This window comes from Melanostigma gelatinosum, assembly GCF_949748355.1.
Source record: "Melanostigma gelatinosum genome assembly, chromosome: 9".
In the NCBI taxonomy this organism is placed as follows: domain Eukaryota; kingdom Metazoa; phylum Chordata; class Actinopteri; order Perciformes; family Zoarcidae; genus Melanostigma; species Melanostigma gelatinosum.
Window position 1 is genome coordinate 9,340,020 of NC_136642.1, and position 25,658 is coordinate 9,365,677.

Genomic DNA, 25,658 nt, shown 5'->3' on the forward strand with positions numbered 1-25,658 from the left:
TGGCCGTTTATTTCCATCCATACAAAACATAAAACACATTCACTTCCTGTCACCCTTTAACCCCCTCTGTCACCAGGGTTACGCCCCTTTCCTTAAAGGGGCCCCGTGAATTCGGTCGTCCCCTACAATGTGACATTTAACTGGGGCAAAGGCTATCCTTGAGAGTTCTAGTACTTTCCACTTTGTTCAGGCGAGCGCTAGAGTGCCCCGCCTGGAGTTTTTGACCTTCGTGCTTTTTGATACAGGAAATCTGTACCACTTCCCGAAGCAGTCACGTGGTACAGCCGGGCAGCGAGGCTTCGGACGTCATCATTTTTGGCTCCTCCCCTAAATGAAACAAGCCTCGATACGCGCTTCGAGGAAACGCCCACTCCATTACTCGACACACGCTTCGAAGCGTCGGCACATCTCGTAACATCAATAGTATTTTGCCTCTGATTATTTCAGGTAGTTTGTTCTATGCGGTCAAGAACTACAATTGTCTCCTGTTTTTTTTGCATCCGCGACGAAGGAGTTGCAGTGAACTCAGTGGCCCCTCAGTACTTAAGTCTGTACATTTTGTCATTCTGGGCGGGTCTGAATCCACAGTGGAGTCGGACAGTTCCAACCCTCGTGGCTCCTCTGCTCTATCCCTAGTCCACCAAACACTGCAGCGCTCACCAACCCCCTCTTGTCCCCCCCTTTCATGTGACCCCAGTGACCTGTGCGCCGTGACACCACAGCGAGAGGACCCCCCCCCCGTGCTCGGGTTGCCATGGCGATGACCTTGGAGGCCCCAGCCAGACACACACTCGTCCACAGGCACACTCGCTCACACACTGCGGCAAAAGGCGAGCGATCGATATTCTATTATACAGAGGGTGGCGAGGGGGGTGAGCGAGGAAAGTCGCACTGCAGCGAGCTCACTGCAGAGACACAGGGGAAATTAGAGCGAGGGTGAGAGTGTCAGTGTGTTTGTCAGTGGGAATGACAGAAAGTGTGTGTGTGTGTGTGTGTGTGTGTGTGTGTGTGTGTGTGTGTGTGTGTGTGTGTGTGTGTGTGTAGGTGTGTGTGTGTGTGTGTGTGTGTGTGTGAGCAGGAGACACTGCATTTGTCATTGGACAGTGGTAGAGCCGTGCCAGAAAGTTTTTGTGTTGTCACTCAAAGAGACGTGGTCAATGTTCACAGGATGTGGCAAAGTGTCCACCCAAACGACCCATTGCTTATCGCTCACATAAAGCTGTATATTGTGTATATTTTTATTTTATTTGTGTACTAGGTGGGCAATAAGAGGCGCATTTAAAATAGATGACCCTTGTGGCACAGAGATGTAGCACATACAGCCTGTTCCCTTAAAGATTAAAGATATACTGCCTTGCTTTGCTTGCGGCAATGTAACCCTTTAGAAAATAGCTTTCATTAATCATAAAAGTTGCTATTCCTTCCTGAACACATCATTCATGTACTATTTCTGATTTTTATTGTTTTGAAAAAACGAGTTTGGGGAAATAGTAGGACACTAGACTCTACACTCTGACAGTGACTGTTGTCCTGAAGCTCATGAATGTTGATGTCAGACACGGCTGACACGTTTACAGAGTGCTTTACCATTATGCAGCAGGTTGAAGTGCATATAATTAAACACTAGGTGGCAGCCCAACATCATATTTCGGCTCAATCATTTTTCTGCTGCATTGTACACTGAAGTGTGATGAAATAATGTATTATTGGTAACATAAAATATGATTATTTAATATCATATTTTAATAAGTGTTGCAATAATGCATCTGTATTCCAGTCAACATGAATTAATATCAATATCATTCGCACGTTACAATCGACCCAACACAAGAGGATAAATTAAGGATCAACGCTACTTTGGTGCAGACTAAGCAAAAATGTAACATAACAGGCTTTTAAAGGGAGTATGTGTTGCAGGTCTATAGTAAGGTATGGCATTCAATTATTTTAATTTGGTCAGAATGTGCCACCTTCATGAGAGATGCAGATCACAAGCTGTTTTCGAGACAGAGCACTAAAGAAAGATAAAGACTAAAGGACATAAACGACAAGCATATTATTGTAATAAAGTGTTTTGTAAAGTGTCGTTTTTCATTGGACAGAAAGACACATAGACAGGTCTAGGTTGTATTAAATGTTCTAGATGTTTTATTGTTGTTGGTTTTGTTTATTTGACACACATGTTCTCATAGTTGTGGTTTGTTTTCTTCTTCTTCTTGACTTTCAACTCTTGCAGCCATCTGAGATGGATCCCGCCTGAGACCGCCGGCCCTTCACTGGTCTCCCAACACATACATGCACACAGATCCGGGCCAGAACGAGCTATACCAGGACCTGGACCGAACCGGGGTTGGACCCGATCCGGTAACAGACCGCAGGCGCATGGTCTCATCATCACCACTCACCACATGATATCATATCGGCACACCTGCAGTGGAGAGGACTTGAACGCTTTGGTTGGTGTCTTGTGTCTTTTGGTAAAAACACAATCTTAAAACCCTGCTCTGCTGTTAGTTTTAGAATAGCCTCCTGAAAAACCAGCAAAAACAACTGAACCCAAATAAAAAACAGAAACACAGAGACATATCTCCCGCTTTTTCCTATTTCACCAATATCGTTGATGTTATTCTTCATGAATTTCTCTCTCGAGCTGTTTTTCCAACATGTTTTTTATTGTTTCATTTAAATTCAGTATTGAATTATATAGATTTCCTAGAGCACACAGAAAGATTGAGTTGTATTTACCAACTTGGGGGGAGGGGGGGTGTACTGTAATAGTTATTAACCAGGACAATGGTTCACACAGTGCACACAAACAGAGACAAACGGGGCAGGAGGGAGGGGAGGGGAGGAGTGTGAGAGACAGAGGGGGGAAGAGAGGGGGGAAGAGAGGGGGAACAGGACGCCATGGGGTGTGCTTTGTTAGGCCTAAATGAGGAAAAGCAGCTCTCACGTACCCCCCCTCCCGTCTTGGAAATAAAAAAGACAAGTAAAATCATCGAAACCCCCCGTACCCCACATATTAAAAAAACAACAACACTGTGGCCGTTGAGAACGGAATAGAAGGAAGATGGACGTAGCGAGAAGGACAGGGAGATGACCACTCCGCTGGTTCTCCACAGACAGGAGACGGAGGCGAGAGGTGGCAGTCAAAGTGGTGTCTGCGGAGGGGGTCTCACTGTGTGATCTTTACATCTTTGTGTGATTGGAGGACAAGCAAAGGGTTGGCGAGGAGGGAAAAGAGAGAGGGGAACGAAGGTACAGAGACAGACGAGGGGGGGAGAGAGCAGGGGGAGAACAGGGAGGGGGAAGGAGCTGGATGGCCCTTTTTTGCAGAGCATGGACACTCCCTTTGTATCCTTAGCTCATTCAAATCTACATACACAATATGCAGCTGCCGTTTGGTAGATATATTGGTTTATGTACACAGCAGTGAGAGAACACATGCAAAGAGTATCATAGGAGATTGGGAGAAATGGGGGCGGGTCAATGTAGAAAGTTGTAAAGGTTCTTTTGCTGTTTTTAATCTTTGGGGCAGTTGTGATGAGAATTGCTTCAAAGCGTTTTTTGTCTTTAAGGGGGCGGGGCATCTGACGGTGTGTCTGGCCAGGGATGTAGTGACAAGGAGGAGAAATAAGTGGAACATGTAGGGGGCTTGAGCAAAGATGCTCCATTGATCAATAGTATGTCTCCCGTTCGACCCAACCTGGAGTGCAAATGAGAGAAAGAAAAACACAGACACGTTCACAGTCAATTCAGTGTTTTCAAGTGATATTTTATGCAGATGTTCCATTGAATTAGCATTAGCTAAAGGACTAGGTACTGCCAGCAGTCAGTTAGCATAGCTTAGAACAAAGACTGGAAACGGGTAAACAGTTATGCTTGCTCTGTCCCACGATAACACAACTATTATATATTTGATTCCATTCATGCCAATAGATCCTCTAAATGCTATAAACTTACCTCCGGGGTTCCTACGAATGAGAAGTTTTCGGACCTCATCATAGACAAAGATGAGAAAACTATAGGGGAACGCACAAAACCACCAGCTAGGTCTGTGGGCAAGACAAGAGAACAACAAGGATTAAAAATAATCACGTAAACAGATATGACACAATATGTCTTAGAACCAGAGTGTCTGCATATGTATCCATGTGATGCATGTGGCACTCACTTTAGTGGATACATCCTGAGTGCCACATCCATGCCGGGGCAATAGGACAGGAAGGCAGCCAAGGCTGTCTCTTCAAACAGGCCAAAGATCAAGATCTTGTTCCTGGGTGGAGACACACAACACATGTTATATACATTTACTCTAATTTAGATCATGTAAAAAGACAAATTACTGAAAGGACATCGGTATCACAATAAATTTGGACTCACCTCATGCCCTGCTGGAACACAGAGTTACGCCTGGTCTTGCAGATGATGACATCGGCCCACTGCACGACTACAATACTGACAAAGAAGGCTGTGTGGCACGTGAACTCTACAACCTTCCTCTGCTCGTATGTCTGAGGGCAAGAGAGGGCAGAACCAGTAAGATAAAGTAATAAAACAATAAAACACCTAAAAGTTCCCTTAAACATAGAAACTACACACTAACCCATTGCTGCCCGTAGGTGTCTTCCAGGTCGTTGCAAGCGCGGTCGTCCCAATTGAGCCTGATGCCTACTAGTGTAGTGGGCAGGAAACCATTTTCAGCCAAGATGACAAAGTAGGCGAAGAAGCCTCCAAGAGCCTGGATCATACCTGAGGACAAAACACACAGAGATTAAGTTACAGGTTCTTTACTTTTTTAAATTTAGTTTTCCCCAAAAACATCACAGATAGGTCCAAAGATAATCCAGCTGTTGTTTGTGAACAATGAAATGTGGATAAAGATTGATTTAAACACAAAACGACTTTCAGGCAACTCGGATCAAACTTCAATCCAGATCAAAGACAATTCCGAGTTTGGATGAGCGGCAGCCATCTTCATCTCGCTTACCAATTTGTCCATAGGCAATGCTGATCAGCCTCTCATTCACCAGCTTGTCCCTGAATGGGTTCCTGGGCTGACGCTTCATGATGTCGCTCTCTGCTGCTTCATAAGCCAGTGAGATGGCTGGCACCTGAGGGACGAGGGAGAAATGGGAACTTTTAGTACATTAAGATACGTCCTATCAACGGGAGCTGTTTTCAGTGATGAGATAGAGATTCAGTGAAAGCTGCGTTTGTCATCAGTGTTTGATCAGATCTCACCATGTCTGTTCCCAGGTCAATACAGAGGATGGTGATGGTTCCAAGTGGCAGGGGGATGTTGACGATGATGAACAGCAGGAAGGGGGTGATCTCTGGGATGTTGCTGGTCAAGGTGTAGGCAATGGACTTCTTCAGGTTATCAAAGATCAAACGGCCTGAATGTGGAAAAACAGACAGGTTACTACACATACGACGTCCTACAGTTTGGGTCTCTGGAACCCTTCGTACTGTACATCCTCAAGGATCACATGTTCCACTTCTGTCCTTTGGGGCTCCTCACCTTCTTCCACTCCTGTGACAATAGAGGCGAAGTTGTCATCCAACAGGATCATGTCTGCGGCCTGTTTGGACACATCTGAGCCAGAGATTCCCATGGCGACACCAATGTCGGCCTTTTTCAGAGCGGGCGAGTCATTCACACCATCACCTGTCACAGCCACGATGGCACCCTGGGAGAGACGCAGGAGGGTGAGGATGAGGTTGTATAGCATGAATTTATAGAAGCAGTTATACTTGTTAAATGTATTTATCTTTAGATATTAATATTCTTTCTTCATTCATATGACCACGGTTGTTAAACGAGTCAATACTTCATGAGTAAACTGTTTTGTTGTCATTTTAAAACAACCCTGATTAGAAAACAACCTAAATGTTTTCAAGACCTGAACAGATGTCTCTGAAATTAAACAGTCACCTTTAAATCGCAATCAAATGTATTGAAATGTTGGAATTAATTGATTTCATTTAAATTAAATTAAATTAAAATATATATCTATATATTTTTAAATGTAATCTAACCACTCACAGTTAAAAAAACAACATGTTTTATGTATTAGTCAGGGAATACATTTGGCAGATAACTAGCGCCATCTGCTGTTGTAAAAGTGTAATGCTATCCTCAAATGTAATCTACAGAAAGCATTCGGAGAACACTTGATTAGAGATTTAACCTCTACTTGTTCAAGTCGTCCCAAGTATTTATTACCCGTGAGGCGTTTTACTCGTTTTACTTTAAAATAATGTAAAAATGCTCAAACCAGTCTCTGGCAGCCTTCTACGATGATGAGCTTCTGCTGTGGGGAGGTCCTCGCAAAGACAATCTCTGTGTGATTCCTCAGGATGTCGTCCATCTGGTCCTGAGACAGATCCTTCAGGTCTGTACCGTGGCACACACAGGCCTTGGCATCCCTGAACACAGACGGTGAAGCATTGATGTGGTTCTTGTAATTTACCATTTTTGTTTTTTATGACTGTGAGTTTGATTTTCGTGTGTGTTTTTCTGTAAGCATTCTTTACCTGGGGTTGACCTGGCTGACAGGTATGTTGAGACGGGCTGCAATGTCCTCCACTGTCTCGTTGCCCTCTGAGATGATGCCCACTCCCTTGGCAATGGCCTTGGCTGTGATTGGGTGATCTCCAGTGACCATAATGACCTAACAAGCAACATAAATTACATTTTTATACCATAATCACAAACACTATTTGTTACAAAACCTTATTTTAAAAGACTTTAAGGAACAAATAAGTCTTATATTAGGCTTGCAAGAAATAAAACTCACCTTGATACCAGCAGATCGGCATTTGCCAACAGCATCAGGCACAGCAGCACGGGGAGGGTCGATCATGGACATGAGGCCAATGAAGCAAAGGTTGTCTGTCTGGAAGTTGACATCATCTGTGTCAAAGGCAAAGCCCTTGGGGTACTGGTCTTCTGGCAGCATCACGTGGCAGAAACCTGGAGTGAAAAGAAGTGTGAAGTGAAGTGTTTGATTTGTGATGTCTAAGTATCCACCCAGACCTTCTATCGCTGTCCTCTGACACAACCTCCAACACTCGTCACAAAATTACATTTCAATAGTGCCTGGTCTTAATAATTCAACAGATCTTCAGTTGAAAAGCGTATGAACATGAGCTGTCGCATGTTTGTTCAAATGAATGGATTGCAGTCACACTACTATTAGCCGCAATGTAACCGATGTCCTTTTAGTTGCAATGGATTGATGCAAATTTGAAAATACTGAAATATATTAAAGTATGAGGAATATCTAAATAAAGTGGAAAAGACATAATAAAATCCCTGTTTGAACCTAAGGGCTTAGTGAGACTGTACTTACACTGTCTCCCTCTCTGCCTCCCTGTATCTTTGAATCCCTCCTGTTGTATATCTATACCTACCCAGTACTCTCTCTCCCAGTCCTCCCAGCTCCATGTAGGCATTCTGGAAAGATTCCTTCAACTCTTCATCCATAGGTTGCTCCTTCCCCTGCATCATGATGGTGGTGCAGCGGTCCAGGATCCTCTCGGGGGCTCCCTTCATCACCAGCAGGTAGCGGTTGTCATTGAGATCCTCTGTCTCGTGCACTGAGAGCTGGAAGAGGAGCGCAGAATGTTAATTTAATGAAAAAGGTGTTTGTACATACAGGTTTTATCTTGTTTACACAGCAGTTATAACACCTGCTACTTACCTGGTATTTGTTGGTGGAGTTAAAGGGGATCTCAGCCACCTTCTTGTTCCTATCCCTATTGGCCCTGACTGAGCCGCAGCACAGCTCGATACACTTCAGCAGGGCTGACTCTGAGGCATCGCCGGCCACGTCACGCTTCAGGATGGGCAGCTGGTCTTGTCCTGCTTTAAACTGAGCGCGGTTACACAGAGCAGCGACACGAGCCAGAGACAGCCACGTCACTGAGCTCTTGTCGAAAGAGGCCCCTGGAGCGGGAACAGGAGAGAGGGTATTATCAACCATCATGATTTCTAGTTATCATTTATCCCTTTTATAGTTGTTACATATTTCATCAGCGGTGGCTGTTTTCGCCCCATCGTCACTAACCAGACTGGTCCTCAGTGGTGTCGGCCTCGTGGATCTGGTTGTCAAACCACATGTGGGCCACAGTCATCCTGTTCTGGGTCAGGGTGCCTGTCTTGTCAGAGCAGATGGTGGAGGTGGAGCCTAAGGTTTCCACAGCTTCCAAGTTCTTCACAAGGCAGTTCTTCTTAGCCATACGCTTGGCAGTCAGGGTCAGACATACCTGCAGACAAATACATGTATAATGCTCATTGTTATTTGGACTGGATGTATCATCTGTAGGGTTGGGTATCGTTTGGGTTTTTTCCGATACCGGTGCTAAAACAATACTTTTAAAACGATACCGGTGCCTAAACGGTGCCTGAACCGATACTTTTTTCTTCAAATTGAACAATATATTAACTGTTTAAAGTATACTGTAAATATAAATAAATACAAAACACTTGGCTTCAAACTACAGCTTCAAACTTTTTAACTATGAACAATATATTAACTGTTAAGTTTACAGTATACTTAAATAAATATAAATAAATACAAAACACACACACACTCTGTACACACACTACAGCTTCAAACTTCAGCAATTATTTTGCAGCAATATGAGCATATTTTCCTTCACTGGCAAAATACGACACGTCTCATGACTTATTTTATTTTACCAGTTGGTGGCGGTAATGCGCCAATTCGTCGTTTGCCAACCGCCACTACACCTCAAAGGAGGAGAAGAAGAAGAAGCTTTCGCGTGCCTGTGTTGTTGTGCTTATGAGCGGCAGCGCTACGTACCCCGTTGTAATAATACTATGAGTGAGGAGCGGAGGACCGAGTCCTGCTGCCAGGACGGAGTCATCAGAGTAGTGTCAAAAAAGTATTTCAATCGGCTCAAGCACCGAAAGGAGGCACCGAAATCTGCGTTACGTTTCGGTCCGGTAGATACCGGACGTATAGGAACCGGTTCCATATTGGCACCGAGTTTCGGTACCCAACCCTAATCATCTGTGAAGCTCCGGAATTCCTTTTTTCTGTTTCTTGATGCTAAATGAAGTGAGCTCACGGTACGATTAAATAAAAAAAGTATTTTTTTTGTTGTCATACCACCTTTCGAAATGAAAGAGAAATGTAATAAAAATAACATACAAAGCAATGTAATTCTGAAACAACTAAACTAGATTGAATAAAATGTAACCACAAGCACTGATAAAAGACGTACAAACAGAAATGAAATGAATAAAATGCTACGGGTCCAATGTGAGCAATAACAACAGATTGAAGAAAAATATACCATATGATACCAAAGTATCTAATTCGAAGACATATGTAATTATTTGTACACTTACAGTGACTGTGGCCAGCAGCCCTTCAGGCACGTTAGCCACAATGATGCCGATGAGGAAGATGACAGCCTCCAGCCAGGAGTAACCCAGGGCGATGGCCAGGATGAAAAAGGTGACACCCAGGAACACGGCCACACCTGTGATGATGTGGATGAAGTGCTCGATCTCCTTTGCGATCGGGGTTTTGCCGGTCTCCAGGTTAGAGGTCAGAGTAGCAATGCGCCCCATGACCGTGCGGTCTCCGGTGCAGATAACAATGCCACGCGCTGTGCCTGGTTTGGAAAAAGAACACATGATGTAATGATCATCTGAAGCATCAGTGCCTCTGAGAGTAAATTTAAGGTATAAACTTTAAATCATTCGCTCAATTTGGGGGCTTTAAATCAAACCACAGGCACACAAGTTAATTATAGCATGGCAGACTATTGCCATGGTGACCATACCTTCCACACAGTTGGTGGAGAAGAAAGCAATGTTTCGGGTCTCTAAGGGGTTGTCATGGGTACAGTCAGGTGACCTGCTCTGAGGTTCTGACTCGCCTGTGAGGGAGGAGTTATCAACCTAATGGAAAACAGGGAAAGCAAAAGATGAAATTGCATACACGAAGAAGCAAGACATTGAGTGTGTGTGTGTGTGTGTGTGTGTGTACCTTGCAGCCATGAGCGGAAACCACCCTGATGTCAGCAGGGATCCTGTCTCCTCCCTTCACTTCAACCAGATCTCCACCCACCACTTCTTCAGCGTTGATCTGTACCTTCTCACCCTCACGGATCACCAACGCTTGCTGCAGGGAGATATCAGTGACGGTTAGAAAACACACAAGCACACTCTTCAACACACATTCAACACAAGGCGTTGGACAATATTTAGAGAAACATGGTGTCTCAGAAAATGTGGAGTTACAGCACAAAAAAAAAAGCAAAGACCTTTTCCATCTCTTCATGTGAAAAGAACTGTCTGATTAAACATATTACCAAAGAATTCATCCATTCAATCATAACGCACAGTATGAATAACTATTTTCAGGCAGAATCAAAAGCTTTTCAGACATAGGTTGGTTTCTTTCGAGCAAACACATATTTACCTGAGGCACCATGTTCTTGAAAGACTCCATGATTTTGGAGCTTTTGGCTTCTTGAAAGTATGAGAAGCAACCAGTGATGACGACGACAGCTGTGAGCACAATACCTAAGTACAACTGGAGAGAGACAGAGAGACAAACAGTCAAACATATGCGAGTGTGGTCTGTGGAAAAGCACTGGATACAGTGTGTGTGTAATGCTAAAATCCCTTTGTGAAGGTGTTGTTAATGCGTGTACTTCAGAGTGGGAAGTGTGACGGATGTGTTAATGAGGTGTAGATGGGTCCGATGTGAGTAAGCGTGCGGATGTGTGTGCGGATGCTCACATTGTCTCCTGCAGGGTCGTCCTCAGTGGCTGCCTGGATGGCGTAAGCCAGGAAGCAGAGGACGGCGCCGGTCCACAGCAGGACAGAGAATCCACCAAACAGCTGGCGACAGAACTTGACCCACTCCGGGGTGGTGGGAGGAGGGGTGAGAGCATTGGGACCATCCCTGATCAGATACTCTGCTGCCTTGGCATTGGTCAACCCCTGGAGGGAGAAACACAGACAATGAAAAACACACATTTGTTGAAGTTTGTTTACGATCTCCTATTTCTTTAGGATGACTTTGGAGTTGGATTGTCGATTGTCAAAAACTGTACTAAAACAAGAGAAGTATGCCACCTAGTGGCCAACTGGAAAATCAGCCTCAAACCACAGCTGTACATACGGAGAGAAATATGTTGCAGATGCTATTTGAGACAAACAAGCTGCAGGTAATGCACATATACATATCTATATATAGGCTTTGATCAAGCCAGGCTCCTCCCACTTCCTGCTCCCCCTCCAACCTTGCTTTTCACAACAAACATCATCAACTCACCTGAACAATGTCAGTCTGGTATTTCCTGCATGTTTCCTCTATGGACATCTTATGTTCCGTCTGGAAAAACAAATAGATGGATCATCAATACTCTGCGTAGCTCAGTATGTTTAGTAGCTGCCATCTTTTTGCATGCAAGGACAATTTACAGAAAATAGTCCAAATTGAATCAAGAACTGTGCTGATATGTAATAAAAAAGAGTTTTGAGCTTCTTCTTTTTTGCATTCTCAGAACATCCAATAACTTAATGGCAGTCACGGTAATTGTAAATGTACTCCATGCATGCAGTTCACCTGAAAGATAAGAGTATTGGGGCAGATATATGGTGGCCCAGGTGTCTGTTTCTTGCACTTGGATGCGGGATCAAAGTGACGACCTCCTGATAACAAGTCTCCCCTCATACCAGCAAAAATACATTTTGTTTTGGCCTGCATGAGAAAGATTTCCCTTCTCTCCAACAGAGTTGGCGTCAATTCATTGTCCTTGACTATATTCTCTAAAAAGATGTTTTTCAGAAGCTTAAATCATTTACACGCATCCTAAAAATGCATGGATGGCATTGAAAAATATTAAGGATGAGGGAATTTTAGGTGTCAAAGGAATCAGCTTTTGACTGACAGGATTAAAAGTAAAATGGTCTCAAAGATATTTTATGCCAACACTCAGTTCCACAAGTATTCATCACACATAAGAGGAGGATTTACTTACAATGGGCACTTCCTTCTTCAGGTCGTCCATATCCTTGGTCTGTGCCCCCTTCTTCTTCTTGGGGGATCGGTCATCTTTGTCCTGTGTGGTGGCAACGCGGTAACTGTCTGACCGGCCATACTACAGACACACACATATGTTTTATTCATGCCTTCAGACTAGGTTAAGGAGATAGTAGCCTGTGCGCCTTTGTTCTCTTGGCTTAAACATCATATTGACAAATTACTGAAAACTACACGTTCACTCTGAAAATGCATTAAATGCTTTAATTATTCAGAGAACTGTATTGTCTGGCATTCTATCAGTATTTACCAGTACGACTGAAGGAGCCAGCGGGCTTCATTGAATCGCCCTCGAGGTTTCTCTTTCATTACACAGTAAAACATGTTGTACCCTTGTGAAGTGGCCTCGTGAAGTAGCCTGTATTTCGTTGATGAGGAGGATGTCAGATGAAGAGCATATCAAAAACCCAATATCTTAATTGAAGACGCGAAAGATAAATGCATCACCTTGGTAGCTGGTGTTTTTCTCCCAACAAAGCCCTCCACATTAAGCATGCACTATCGCCACACATTAAAGCATGCGACTCCTGTCTGCTCTGCCACAGCCACGTCATCCCTCCACTGATGTTCACAACAGCCTGATGGACACAATCAAGTGCAAATGGTTTAACCTGTAGGTTTTAACTTATCGCTTCGAGCAGCAAGGACGAGAGAGAGAGAGAGAGAGAGAGAGAGAGCATCAAAGGCTTTCTGATTAGATTCTAGTATGCTCTACACTATTAGACCAGATACAATAGAGACACTTTGATGTCAAAGATTGAAAATTAAGTCTCAAGTACATGCACACACACACACACACACACACACATCAAATGTCCTTGTCCTCTTCCGCCTGCTTTACTCTGCTGCCTGTTGTTTCAGGTCCTAACGATAATTATCCCCTCAGAAATTGGCTTATGTTGTTAAACGAGACGTGAGAGGACTATTAATAACCCAGATCTTCTCCAGCACTACACATTTGAGTCTTTCTAGGTCTATAACTGTAACTGGTAGTTACACTGTGGTGCACTGTGGTGCAACCAGGCAGCAACATTATCAGGGGTGCAGCATGTCCAGGTGACTGCTGCTCGACTTCCTTCTTCGCATCCGATATCACAGAACCAATGTGAACGACAGACAGATGTCTCCTTTGACTTAATGCTTAATGTTTACTTTAAAATTAATCTGCAAAACAATCACGTACATATTTACAAAAGCAGGAGTGAGAAAGTAGTGTCCACAAAGACTCACACACCCAAACCCCACCAAAACACACACTTGCCAACTAGAGCAACTTGCCCCTTCAGTTCCCACCGTGGGAGCTGCAGTTGTACTGCCGTTGTGTGAAACTCTTGTGAAATCATGCCTTGCATGTGGGAACAAAGACCTGTCTTTCTAGTTTGTCGTCGTAAAAAAAAAAAAAAGAACAGCTTCGTGAAGCAGCATGTGGATGACGACTCTCACTCGCTTCATTTTGCAGCGCGGGCTGCTCAACGACCGCTGCTGAATTCAAAGCAAACAATTAAACCCTTCGTTCGAGCATGTGAGGCAGAGGGTAGCATGTCAGTGGGAAGGAGCTGTTTAACCTGACTGCAAACACACACACACACACACACACACACGCAAACACACACACACACACACACATGCAAACACACAGAGGTCTGCAACAAAAGAGCAGGTGAGCAAATCTCTTTGCCGCAGCAAGACCAGGCAGGCCTGATGAGGCCGAGGCTGCATAAAGAAGAAACTGATGAAGTGGAAAAGTACTGCTGCTCATCCCCCCCCCTGAGACAGAAACCTGAGACAAAAATATGTGTGTGTGTGTGTCTCCGATTGAGATAGAGGGTGTGTTGGCACATACATGTACGTATTATATGCAAGTCATTGTTCATTGGACTGAATGAAGGATGGCTCCAAATCTGTATTTAGAGATCGAGGGTGACAGATTTACCTTCTAATCTGTATTAAATAGGCGCCATAATCTAAAAGATGAGACACAGGCAGGTGTGTAAGTGTATTTGTTTGGTTTAATGTTGTTGTGGCTAGTTTGCCTACAGATAACGAGGAACGCTGCAAAAACACATTTAGGGAGCATTGTCAACGTCGCACCTGCTCTTCTGAGCATATGCACACTGACATTTATATCGCAAACCTTTGACACACACACACATATGCCCGGACAATAGAAGTGTTTGGTGTGGAGATGGAGAGGAGTGCCAAACAAAGCAGTATGTGGTGAAAAGTAGGGACACGGAGAGATGGATGTTGAGGGGGTGGATGACGGACGCGACTGGGCACATGGAAAGGGAGACATCAGTGGGAGGTGAGAAGAGCAGAGAGAGAGAGAGAGAGAGAGAGAGAGAGAGAGAGAGAGAGAGAGAGAGAGAGAGAGCGAGAGAGCGAGAGAGAGAGAGAGAGAAAGAAAGAGAGAGAGAGATGTTGACACCCTTCGCTCATGCTTCTAATTAGATATTGACCTGCAATCTTTGTCTGCTGGCTCTGTGTCAGTGTTTGGCCTGCAGTGACCCCACTCCAATAGATTACAAAACCTTACATATGGTGTGTGTGTATGTGTGTGTGTTACTTCACATATGCTAATAGTTTATAATCTCACTCCGGGTGTCTGTGTGTGTGTGTGTGTGTGTGTGTGTGTGTGTGTGTTTGCGGATGTGAATGAGTAGTTATCAGCATGACTCAGAGACAAAAGAGAGGTCACTGATTTATCTTGTGTCGTGTTTACAGTATGGGGAGTATTTTAAGTGCATACCTGGCTTTGTGTGTGTGTGTGTGTGTGTGTGTGTGTGTAAGTTAGTCTCTCACGTCCCTCCTCCACACACCCTATACGACCTGATAAGGTATATCTTTGTTGCACCTACAAGTAAAAGCCTTCAAACTATACTTCTGTCTCGGTTTAAATCTGTTGTTATCGTAGTCAGATGACGCATCTGTTTTCAGGTCTATCTGTCTGCATGTCTGTCTCTGTCATTACCACTTTGATTTGAATTATTCAGCAGAGAAAGATGGAGTCCATATTGCGTATACATAATATAACTGGAGTATCCTTGCATTTGCAGAAGACATCAAAGTGCGCCTGCCTGTGTGCGTCTGTGTCCGGCTGTCTCACACAGCTCTGGGTAATGTAATGAGCCCCCTCTGTCCTGAGGAAGGAAACAGAGACTCGTGGCTGGAATTACAGACGCTCGCTCTCCCACAAACACACACAGATGGACAGACTGATGGACAAGACACACCTCTGACACAGTCAGGGATTGGAAACATCGGATGCTCCTCTATGGATTACATTAGTGCAATCACTCACATCCAGTTACATATTGGCTTATTCAAAACTCAAAAAAGCCAATTGCGCCACGTATCTTTTTGTGTGTTTGATTTGATCTCAAATTATTCTACAGGCCGGCTCCGGCGAACCAAAGTAAATCCTGCGTTTTGTCCTCTGATGAATGACTGTGTGTGGAGGGCAAGTCACCATGGCGACCAAGCTCAGCAGTGGCCTAGTGCTCCTAGGATCCCCCGATGTTCTCCAGGACCAGTAATAATAGACGCATTTGTAACTGGACACTGTATTCAATGCTGTATAACCCCGGCGGGTAATTAATTCAAGGAATTAAGTGTGTGTGTTTGCGTGAGCGGAGGTGAGTCACTGTGTTGGCCACAGTCCGTGTGTATCCGCAGCGTCTACACGCATTGCGGCAGAGAGACGTATGAACGAGAGGGAGAGAGAGAGAGAGAGAAAGTGATTGTGTAATAAAATGATAAGACACACAACACCAGTCTACTAGGAATACATGCGGAGTGGCAGTTAAGAGTGTATTTTCTAACTTGAACGAGAGACTTCTTGTGTACCGTTGAACCTACACAGTTGTAATGTGTTTTGGCAGATGGAAATCAAGTAATACTCTGTAATGTTGTTCACATCATGGACTTACAACAACAGTCTTCAAATTTGGAGTGGCACCTGAGAGAATTATCACGTCAAGCATCTTGAGGACAACGGGTCGAGGCATGCGCACCAACGGTGGGTTTGACTGGGATGTAGCTTCTTTTCTTCCGCTTTAATTGCACGCACCAGGGATCCTGTAACAAGAAGCGTGCATACACAAAAATGTGTTGCTCCTAATGTGCCAACAATACGAGGAAGTGGTTTGCAGATGTAAGAAATACCACCCTGCTCCATTTTATCATTCGTTATCCACCACCACATGTTTCATGGAGTCCACACTTCCTCTTTGTACAGAGCAGCCAGATGCATGGATCACATGAGCTCATCTGCACTGAGCATGCGAGAGCTACACGTCATGGCGTTGTTGCGTGTTTTTCACTATGACCATGACTGTAGAGTATACAGCTGAGCGGAGGAACTACTCATTTGACCATTTCACTTGTGCTCTGAGCTCATGGGAACTGTTTTACAAAATGTCTGATGGTGCTATATAACAACATACATATTATGTTTCTATCTGTCATTACCGGGAACATCAAATAGATATTGAGTCTGATTCATGTCATCGTCTGTTGTAGTTCAGTAAGATGATTGAGGCTGCCGGTTGAAAGCCCTTTGTCTTCAGTCTGGCCAGTTGCTTAGCTCGTGCACAACAAGAAGTGCCTGATATAGTGCCATTGTGAAACTGCATAGGTCTGTCTTGTAGAGAAGCTTACGCACATTCACAATGATTCTAAATGTAAGTGTGTTGCATGTCATTTATTTTTAAAGCAATAAGGCATCCTTTAAACTCAACTTATTACTGGATCTCCACTACACTTTGCCGCCCCTCTCTATCGTCTCTATGAATTATGAAGTAAAGGCAGAAAAAACTAAAAAATCTGTCAAAACATGAAACTCGAAAAAGGTATGAACACACACACATTAAATAAACATATAATGCACGTGAAATATGTGCTGGTCTGTAATTACATTTCTGTATCTGTATACATGCAACTATGCGTGTGGTGTGTATAAATGTGTTGTTGCAAGCATGTGTGTGTGTGTGTGTGTGTGTGAGAACTCGCAAGGTCATTAAGCCATCTGCTGTTTCTTGCAGCAGGATGGCAGGGCTCTGGGCCGCAGTGGGGGGCTCAGGCCGTGGGCCGAGGGACGTAGCTGTTAGGATTAGCTAGTCTGATTACTACACTGGATTAGCCCTCTGTGCTTCATCCTCTCTTTGTCTCTCTATCGCCCCTCTTTCTCTGCAATTCTCTCTCAGGAAAATCAAATGCATTCGCGCAATCTCCACATTGATCATTAGGTCTCGGCGCATAATAATTTGGTGAATGTCTTCCAACAGCACTGAGTAAACGAACGGATTAGATGGTTACTTTTAAGAGATGATTAGGATTTGAATGCCATGTAAAAAAGACCGTTAAGATATTTGTTTTGCTTATCTGTATCAGCCTTGAGAGGCTTTTCATCTTTCTACCTCACAAAGTGAACAGGCATCAAAAGGAGGAGATTCCAGATAATAGACATGAAGAAGAAAGGGAAAAGATGGCGTGAAACTTTTCTAGTGCAACAGTCCCAGGGGACGTTCTGTTACGTCTGAGTGGCAGTTCAAATTCAAACATGTACAAGTAGGAGGAATTAAATGGTAGACGTAAATAGAGAAATAAAAAGATTGTTGCCGCTTAAGAGCACTAAAACAAAACTCTTTTTAGCGCTCAAATCATTTTTATAGTGTTCTCTCTAAAAAATTTAAATAAACAAAAGCAAGAAACTCAACCAAACAACCCAAACTCAAAATTTCGATTTAAATTGCCATCCCTCCTGTCCCCCCTCCACTCTGTCCGTCCCATTGTCGTCTTCATCTGTTTATCCGACAGAGACAATTGTGTAACTGTTTATCTTTAGCTCTTTATAACGCACTGTACACCCCCGCGAGCTCTGGGGGATATGTTTGCTCTGTGGTTTTTGGGTCGAGCCGGGTGTGAATGTGGCCTGGGCTAGATTAGCGTTGTAAATCTTGGTTCGTTGGTGCTTATAGAGAACATGGCATCTCTGCGTGGGGTGAGAGAGGACACCTCACGACTCCTCAGCAGGCAGCTGGTCACATAGATTTGTCCAGATGTGCACGCCCGCACGCATCCATACACACAGCTGCTGACCGCACTAAACCAAGACTAAGCCAAATAAATACCCATTCACGGTTGAGATTTTCAAGCATGTGTCGCTTTGTGATTCTAAACCAGGTCCTGTTGTGTTGAGTATGTCTGAATGAATGGAAAATCATTCACAATTCAGGAATATAATTACTGAAAAGCCTAAAACAACTTCTAACTTATTAACTGAACGGCAGCATTATGTGGTAACAAAATACTAAACAAATACAGCAAGGTGTTTGATTTCAACAAGCCTCTGTCCATTGTGGCTGCCCGGTGTTGTGCTTTGGTGTATTTGCACAGGGAATGCGCACACGCACACATTTACACACACTTCACAAACATACACACATCTCCTGGACAACACCCTGAATTAGTCATGTCGTTGTCGTCAGGCAACCATACCCCTCTGAATCGCTCCCTTTATGGGAGACAATCAACACAATAATGTTGGAAAACTGTTCGTCAATCACCGTGTCTACCGTAATCCTGTTTCAAAGTAATCTATGAAGACGACAGCACTGACCTTTATATTCATTCGCATTACGCAAGCTTCTTGTCCCGTTAGTCTCACACTAGCGGGGAGGCAAGCTACTGGCTTTTTATGCTGACCCACGAGAGAACTCCGGACTTCAGCAGTACTCTCACTGGGGACATGTCCTCATTACAGTGGATATCTATTGATCAGGAGCCTACAAGAGGCTTGAAGGGGATAATGAAGGGCCATTTCAAAAGGTCACCATATTGACCTTAATTGACCCATCGGCCACAGGGTATCCCGGCTGGCTGTGTGGTCAGAGAGACCACGCGGTTGATCAGATCCTGTACGGACGTGCTTTTCTATTGGTTTCCTGCCACACGTGGGACAGATCCGCTGTGGTACAGTGCAGCCTATCAGCATCGGGCACCAGGTGCAGTGGGGAGGGATGTGCAGTACTCTGCACCAAACGGAGGGCTGGGCCTCTGCAGAGGCCACACCACACATCAGACTCCTGAACTACCTTCCACCGACACCTTCTGACTTCTTCTCTGTCGCTGCCCACGCCTCACTAGTGACATATATGAAAGTACAGGCTGTTCTAGAAACCGTTACGTCTTGACACAGGTACTTAGTGAGTCTAATCAGGGATAGGGATCTCAACACTATCAGGAGCTTCTCCTCATCCACGCTGCATTCAGAGCAGCTCAACCACACCCCTCGTCACCAATATGACCTTCTGTCAAAGCCTGAATGCTACAACTACGCCTTCATTTCTCCTGGGGCAACCAGGCCACCGACACCACACCACACTCGCCCTACAGACAATGTCCTACGAAGATCATCCAACTCAACCACATCTCCCTATCCCATCTGTCTGCCATCGCCCTGATAACCAATGCCACAATGTGCAGCACGAGGAAATAGGAGCCATGGTAATGTGAGCTTTAGGTCATTATCCTGTAACAAGATATAGAGCCGGGCAGCCCTCCCCCACCATACGCCTCCTCCGTCATTTTCAATCCCTCTACACCTGCACAGCAGCCACTACTGATCTGCCCTTTCTCCCTCTCTCCCTCTCTCTGCCATTCTTGCTCTCTCAGCAGAGGCACCCTTCCCCCATCAGCAGCACGTGCCTGAAGGTGAAAATCTCCTCCTATAGCCTCATCAGCATCAGCCATGCAGAGAGGAGAATTATGAGCAAGATGAGCGGGTGTGTGAGTGAAAATACATTTCTTCAGAGACGTTCTGCCAAATTAAGACGATTCATCTCTGTGCAAGACAACATGTGCCAGTTGCCCCTCTAGTATCCCTGACACATGTCAAAGCTTTGCTCTATATAGCATCACTGCTGTCTCTAAGCACTAAGCACTTCTGCGTGCTCCTAGTGCCAGCCTATCACAGCTCTTAGCAGGGAATTTCCACAGCAGAGGCCCCGCCCCCGGTTTGACGCAGAAGGCACGTCGCATGCGATGCACCCCCACCCCCCGCGGCCTTGGGAAAGGACAGCCGGCAATGCCATCGCACAGTGCAACGCAACCCAACGCAAGATTCGCGGGAAAAAAAAGATGGAGAGAGCGTGAAAGGAAGTGTAGTCGACCGGCAACGCATGATGACAAAATCGGTCCCATCACTCCATCCATTCATTCATCCATCCCCTTTTTCATTCAGGGTGACCTCAGCCGTCATCGAGTGAAAGTCAAGGAAACAGCGGATCGCCATTGACGCTCATTTTCTGCTTTACAATGTCCATTTCTGGAGAGCTGCGGCATCTGTCGAAATGACACCATTCCATTGCACACAGCAATAACCGTCATGCGTAAGCACCCTTTGCACTCACATCGCTTTTGACGCAGTGCCCACTAATGCTGCCGGGTTAGCCGACTCCTTCATCTTGAACGCCTCTCTCGCAGATGGGGGCCTGCATTTCAGATGCTTGTGTAACTGCGATGACATCTGCCCGTACAGCCGCTGCAGCGCTGGATATCTCTCCGCGCGGCATGTCCCCTTGTCTGCGGCGTCATGCCACCGCCTCATTTAATGGACACAGCGCAGTCGGAGATTAAAAACGACAACTCCTTCCGCAGGATGGAGATGAAGCAGAAATTGCGCAATAGCTCTGACCGGCAGTCGCATCTGCACCATGGCATTTTCCGGGAGCGCTGTATTTTTCCACCAGCCTCTTCTGATTCATTTGCATGACTAATATATATATATATATATATATATATATATATATATATATATATATATATATATATATATATATATATATATATATATATATATATATATATATATATATATATATATATATATATATATATATATATATATATACCGGAAACACAGTACAGATGTGTGTTTTTTGCAGTTTAACGATGCGCGCACCAGATGAGAGCTCTCATTCTACTTCAACGTAGGCCTATGGACGCATCGCTTCTTTAATCTGTAGTTTGTGTAAATGTGTTCACTGTTGGTGATTACAGAGTTCCTGTTATGTCATATATTAAAGGGGAAATAAGCTGGCGAGGCGCTTACTCCCAGCAACCGCATTATGACGCATGGGTCATCGGGTGCCGAGGATGAGACTCCTCCGCTGATAGCAAGGACGCGATGGGCTCAGCATCGTCCCTGTTCATCGTCAGATGCTTCGCTCGTGCTGGACCGGGCCGCAGAGAGCGCAGTGCCAGCGGGCTTTAAAGCAGAAGCGCAAATGAGGGGCGGAGACGGGGGGCAGCGAGGGCGTGAAGGAGGTCACAGTACATCCTGTCCATTAATCACTGAGAAGGATGTAGGACATAACGTAGGCCTCCTTTTTTTTACTTCAAATGTCACAAAATGCAGTTGTTTTAAACCGAAGGTAAATGATGGGTGAACAGAATATGTCTAGAATAAGTGCAGCCCCCTCCCCCCTCTCTCCCACACGAGAGGTCTTGGTAAGAATAAACGATCAGGCCTATATGGCTGGCAAGGTTATCGTCGAAGTAGGCCTATCAGAGACCCGAAATACACATTCCACTCGGACAACCTCTAACCCACACACACCCACTCTACGTGTGACACCCTGGCATCAGTTTTCATATTTTATCTCGGTGCCTGTTCAAAGTGACCGAGTGAATGAGAGAAAATGACATGATCCGATCAAATTTCAATCTTTCAGTTAAAGTACAGCAAAATTGATATTCAAGTGAAAACCAGGCACAATTCAAATAGAAATGTGCAGTGAAATGCCGCTGCTTTATATCTCCGCACTGGACAGAAGCTACTGGCTACATCAATTTGTCGCAGTCCAGGAGACCAGAGTAAAACACAGTTCCGCATTAGAGTCAATGTCACTGAGACAAGCGGGATTTCCATAGAGGAAAAAATGACATCACATCAGCCCTTCTTTGTCAGGGGTGAAATATCAGGCTTCGCTTATTTATCAGGCCACTTCAGGTGGGGTACAACGCAGTTAAAAAGTTGGAATCGTCAGTCTTACCCCCATGTTGGCGCAGTCACTCTTCTCCTCTCAGGTGATGCACGGCTTGAGAGGTGTCAGCCCCTCGCGTTGAATTATATCAAAATGCCTTGCCTTGAAAAAATAAAAGAGAATATGCTCAGTTTTCAGGGTTGCTTAAATGAAAAATGGAAAAAAGACGTCATGGCAGTTATTTATAGATCTGACAAAATGTTGTTGTTGGGCTTAAATAAACGGTATCTCAAACCTTCCAACGGGTTAGGCTTCAATCTTTCCCTTCCCAGCGAAACGTCTTTCAAATGAAATGCTGCGGTCTCGAGCGGAGCATCACGCGGGATGCGCTTCCTTCCTTTGCTCTCTGATACTTGCGGAGAAAGACCGGCGAATCTAACAAACCGCACTGCTATTCTTTCAGGATTCGATATCCCTCCGCGGCTCTGCCGGTTACCGCAGTACTCCTTTAGTCGCACCACTCCGCCAGTGGAAGAAGCACCGCCTCAGCATATGAGCGAACGCGAAGGGGCAATTACTCCCGCCCCCATGAGTGCAGCTGGCCAATCATAATTCAGAACGTCTCATCGGTGATGGGATCGCTAACCAATTGGTTTAATCGCAGTCTTCAAGCGGGCCAATAGAAAGCTCATTCATGCCACCCCTGCTTTACTGCAGAATACCGAGGCTTGCAGCCAGCAGCGTCGCGAGTCTCTAGGCTGAAAATGTATATAAATGGACGCACAAGGTTAGATTCTAGCTGTCGTGATTGTGTTTGGTCATCATGCAATGTATTTACCTGACATAAAATAGTGGAATTGTGGGCATTATTGCATGTGATAAGCATCCTTGGATGTCTCATTGGTGTGTTGGTCTTGTCATGTGCATGGTGTGCACCTCCATATGCCACTTCAGCAGTTTTAGCTGATGTGGAGGGACTCTTGCTCTCAGTGTTGCAGGTAAAATTACTGCCATGGGCGTATCTCAGTTACAGAATCCAACCTGACTTGTTTCAGTATCATGATCGGGGTCTCTGGAGCTGTCTATTGATATTTATGAGGACAGTTGTAAAAAATGGTATAGTGTTAACCAGTGGGATTGACAGCTGCAGCGAGTATCAACACACTGAGACAGGAATAGTTGAACAAATCAGACTAGAGAGGGACATGAATGATAGAAAAGATACAGAGAGGGAGCCATCCCAAGGGCAAGGGAAGTTTGGACAACGAGAACAAAACCTGAGGGCGGGAAAGAAATTGGGTAGTTTGACAGGTTGTGTATTTTTCGGTAACAATGCTGAATGGGTGCAAAGACAGAAAGTGTGAAAGAGAAACAGACAGAGGACACGCAGCAGTGAGTTTCCATTGCAGGCCTTTCGGTCACGTTTTTACCTCTGTGCTTTTTCACTGAAGGTACGATGCAGCAGTGAGACCAAAAACGCACTCAGAGTTGCATACGCACATTAACACACACATTCATGCATGTAGGGCCATGCCTGATTTGCAAGAGAAAGCTGAGAGTCACGCCTGCTGTCCCTGCAGCAGATTGCTGCCATGCCTCACTGCCTTCCTTGCTGCAGGCCCAGACGATGACCATGCAGCACCATGAAACCCCAAAGCATCAGAACGCGCGGTTAGCTCAGGGTTGGGGGACAGTCAGCCACAACCGTCTTCAAAAATGCTGCTATAATGCAGTTAGATCTTATTATTTTTCCGAAATACTGCAGATGACTAACAAATATCCCGAATTCAATTTAGCAATGAGTAATCAGGTTGTTGTTTATGCTTTGTAACCGAGTTGAATGACCAAATGGGTGGGGTAAAGTTTCACATTTTCTCTTACCAGTGTGGCAAATCTCACCCATACAGCACTCACAGAGTGTGAAAGCAAATGTTGACACTTTTGCCCTTCATTACTGTGATACCAATGACCACTTTAAAAAGAACAGGTTGCAGAGCTGATATGAATGCCAGGTTATTGCATGCTGCTAACATGTACAAATTTCAGCTGCTAATACCATGAAAAACAACATGAATACACACACTGTAATTTACAGTACGTGTCAAAAGATAGACTCTTTTGTCGATAGTCGTGGTTATTTTCAAGAGGAATGAAAGTATCGTACAACTGATGCATTACAAATCTGGTGGCTTCCTAAAGTCAAAGCACTTTGGCAGTACAATAATGTAATGGTTTTATGGGAACTTTATTTCCAAAATCATTATAAGGTTCTAACAATACAAAATAGGTCATTTGTTTTCATTTACATGGACCAACCCCCCCACATTCGGGGGTGGGTATCAGGGCTAAATCAAGCTATTCAAGTGATAACCAAACACCACTGAAATTCAATAGGCTTTCAATAAAAAACGCTTTGTGAAATTCATGATGTTTGGGTTTTGTTGTGACTGTAGATGTCTTGGTTTAATTGGATGCATGGAATTTTTATTGTAGGGCAAGTTAATTATCAACGGTTTCTATTGTTGTGCCCACCTTAATATCTACTGTATTCCTGTAACTGTCAACTCATTTCATTAATGCATATTGATTTATATAACTTTACAAAATACTTGCATCATAGAGATGTTCAGATATTAATACCATACAGGATAATGTAAGGATTAACAGATAGAATTGGATCCCTAAAGCCTACAGTGCTGATGAGGGTGACTTTGTCAACATGCTGCTACTAATAAAGTTTTTTTCAATCTCATTTCAACCAAAATGGCTGCCAGTAGTATCCTTTCTTAACCTCTGTTATACCTCCCTGTTTCTCGCTCCGTCCTGCCCGCCACCACCACACCACACACCTCCCCGGCTTGCAGTACAAGAAAGGAGGGGAGGGAAAACTCCCCCAATTCTCGGTCTCCACAGCAACAGCAGTCAGATGACCTTGTCTCCGACTGGTTCTGCTGAGTCAGAAATTGAGGGATGGGTGAGGGGGATCCAGACCAGAAAGAATCAGAGAACGAAAGAAGGAAGAGAGCGAGGCAGATGGCACAGAGAGAAAGTATTAATTGCTATTCTGATAGATTCCAGCTCTGTGGATGCTTGTAGACATGATGCTGTGTCTTGACGAGAAACACAGGACTCAGCCAAGAGAGATACAGGGCCCTCTGCATGCGTGATAGTGTGAGTAGTTGGAAAGTATGATGTTATAGTGTACTCTTTGAGTCAGAGCTGCTGATGAATATCATATGTCACAAGGATTTAGTGTCATGGACATGTGTGTGTGGTTTAGGAAAATATGTGTGGGCAAGTCTAGAATAGAGTCTGTACATGTGTTTGTGTATCTTTATATAGATATAGATATATCTATATCTATATAGATATAGATATAGATATAGATATGTATATACACATACTCTACGTAGACAAAAGTATTTGGACGATCATTATAGTCATATGTGATTGTCAAGCAACTCTTTCTAAAACCACGGGCATGAATATGTTGTTATAGCTTATAGTTGCGATCACTTTACACTGTAAAGATTCTTTTTTTATTGGACCTTAGAGACCTAATCCATGAGAAACA

General features: G+C 44.4%; 1 protein-coding gene across 1 annotated transcript; it reads right to left on the reverse strand.

Moving 5' to 3' along the window:
- Window positions 1-2,650: 2,650 nt before the first annotated feature.
- On the reverse strand, window positions 2,651-22,571 carry atp1a3b (ATPase Na+/K+ transporting subunit alpha 3b). Its single transcript, XM_079276260.1, has 23 exons — window positions 22,380-22,571; window positions 22,154-22,246; window positions 12,037-12,156; window positions 11,328-11,387; window positions 10,790-10,993; window positions 10,467-10,580; window positions 10,032-10,166; window positions 9,826-9,943; window positions 9,386-9,654; window positions 8,076-8,274; window positions 7,710-7,954; window positions 7,420-7,612; window positions 6,804-6,979; window positions 6,541-6,677; window positions 6,282-6,432; window positions 5,525-5,693; window positions 5,245-5,399; window positions 4,991-5,114; window positions 4,607-4,752; window positions 4,384-4,514; window positions 4,175-4,276; window positions 3,964-4,055; window positions 2,651-3,706 (listed from the first exon to the last, which is right to left on the reverse strand). Exons 2-23 carry the CDS (start codon window positions 22,157-22,159, stop codon window positions 3,678-3,680), a joined length of 3,075 nt encoding a protein of 1,024 aa, XP_079132386.1. The 5' UTR covers window positions 22,160-22,246; window positions 22,380-22,571; the 3' UTR covers window positions 2,651-3,677.
- Between the last annotated feature and the right edge of the window lie 3,087 nt (window positions 22,572-25,658).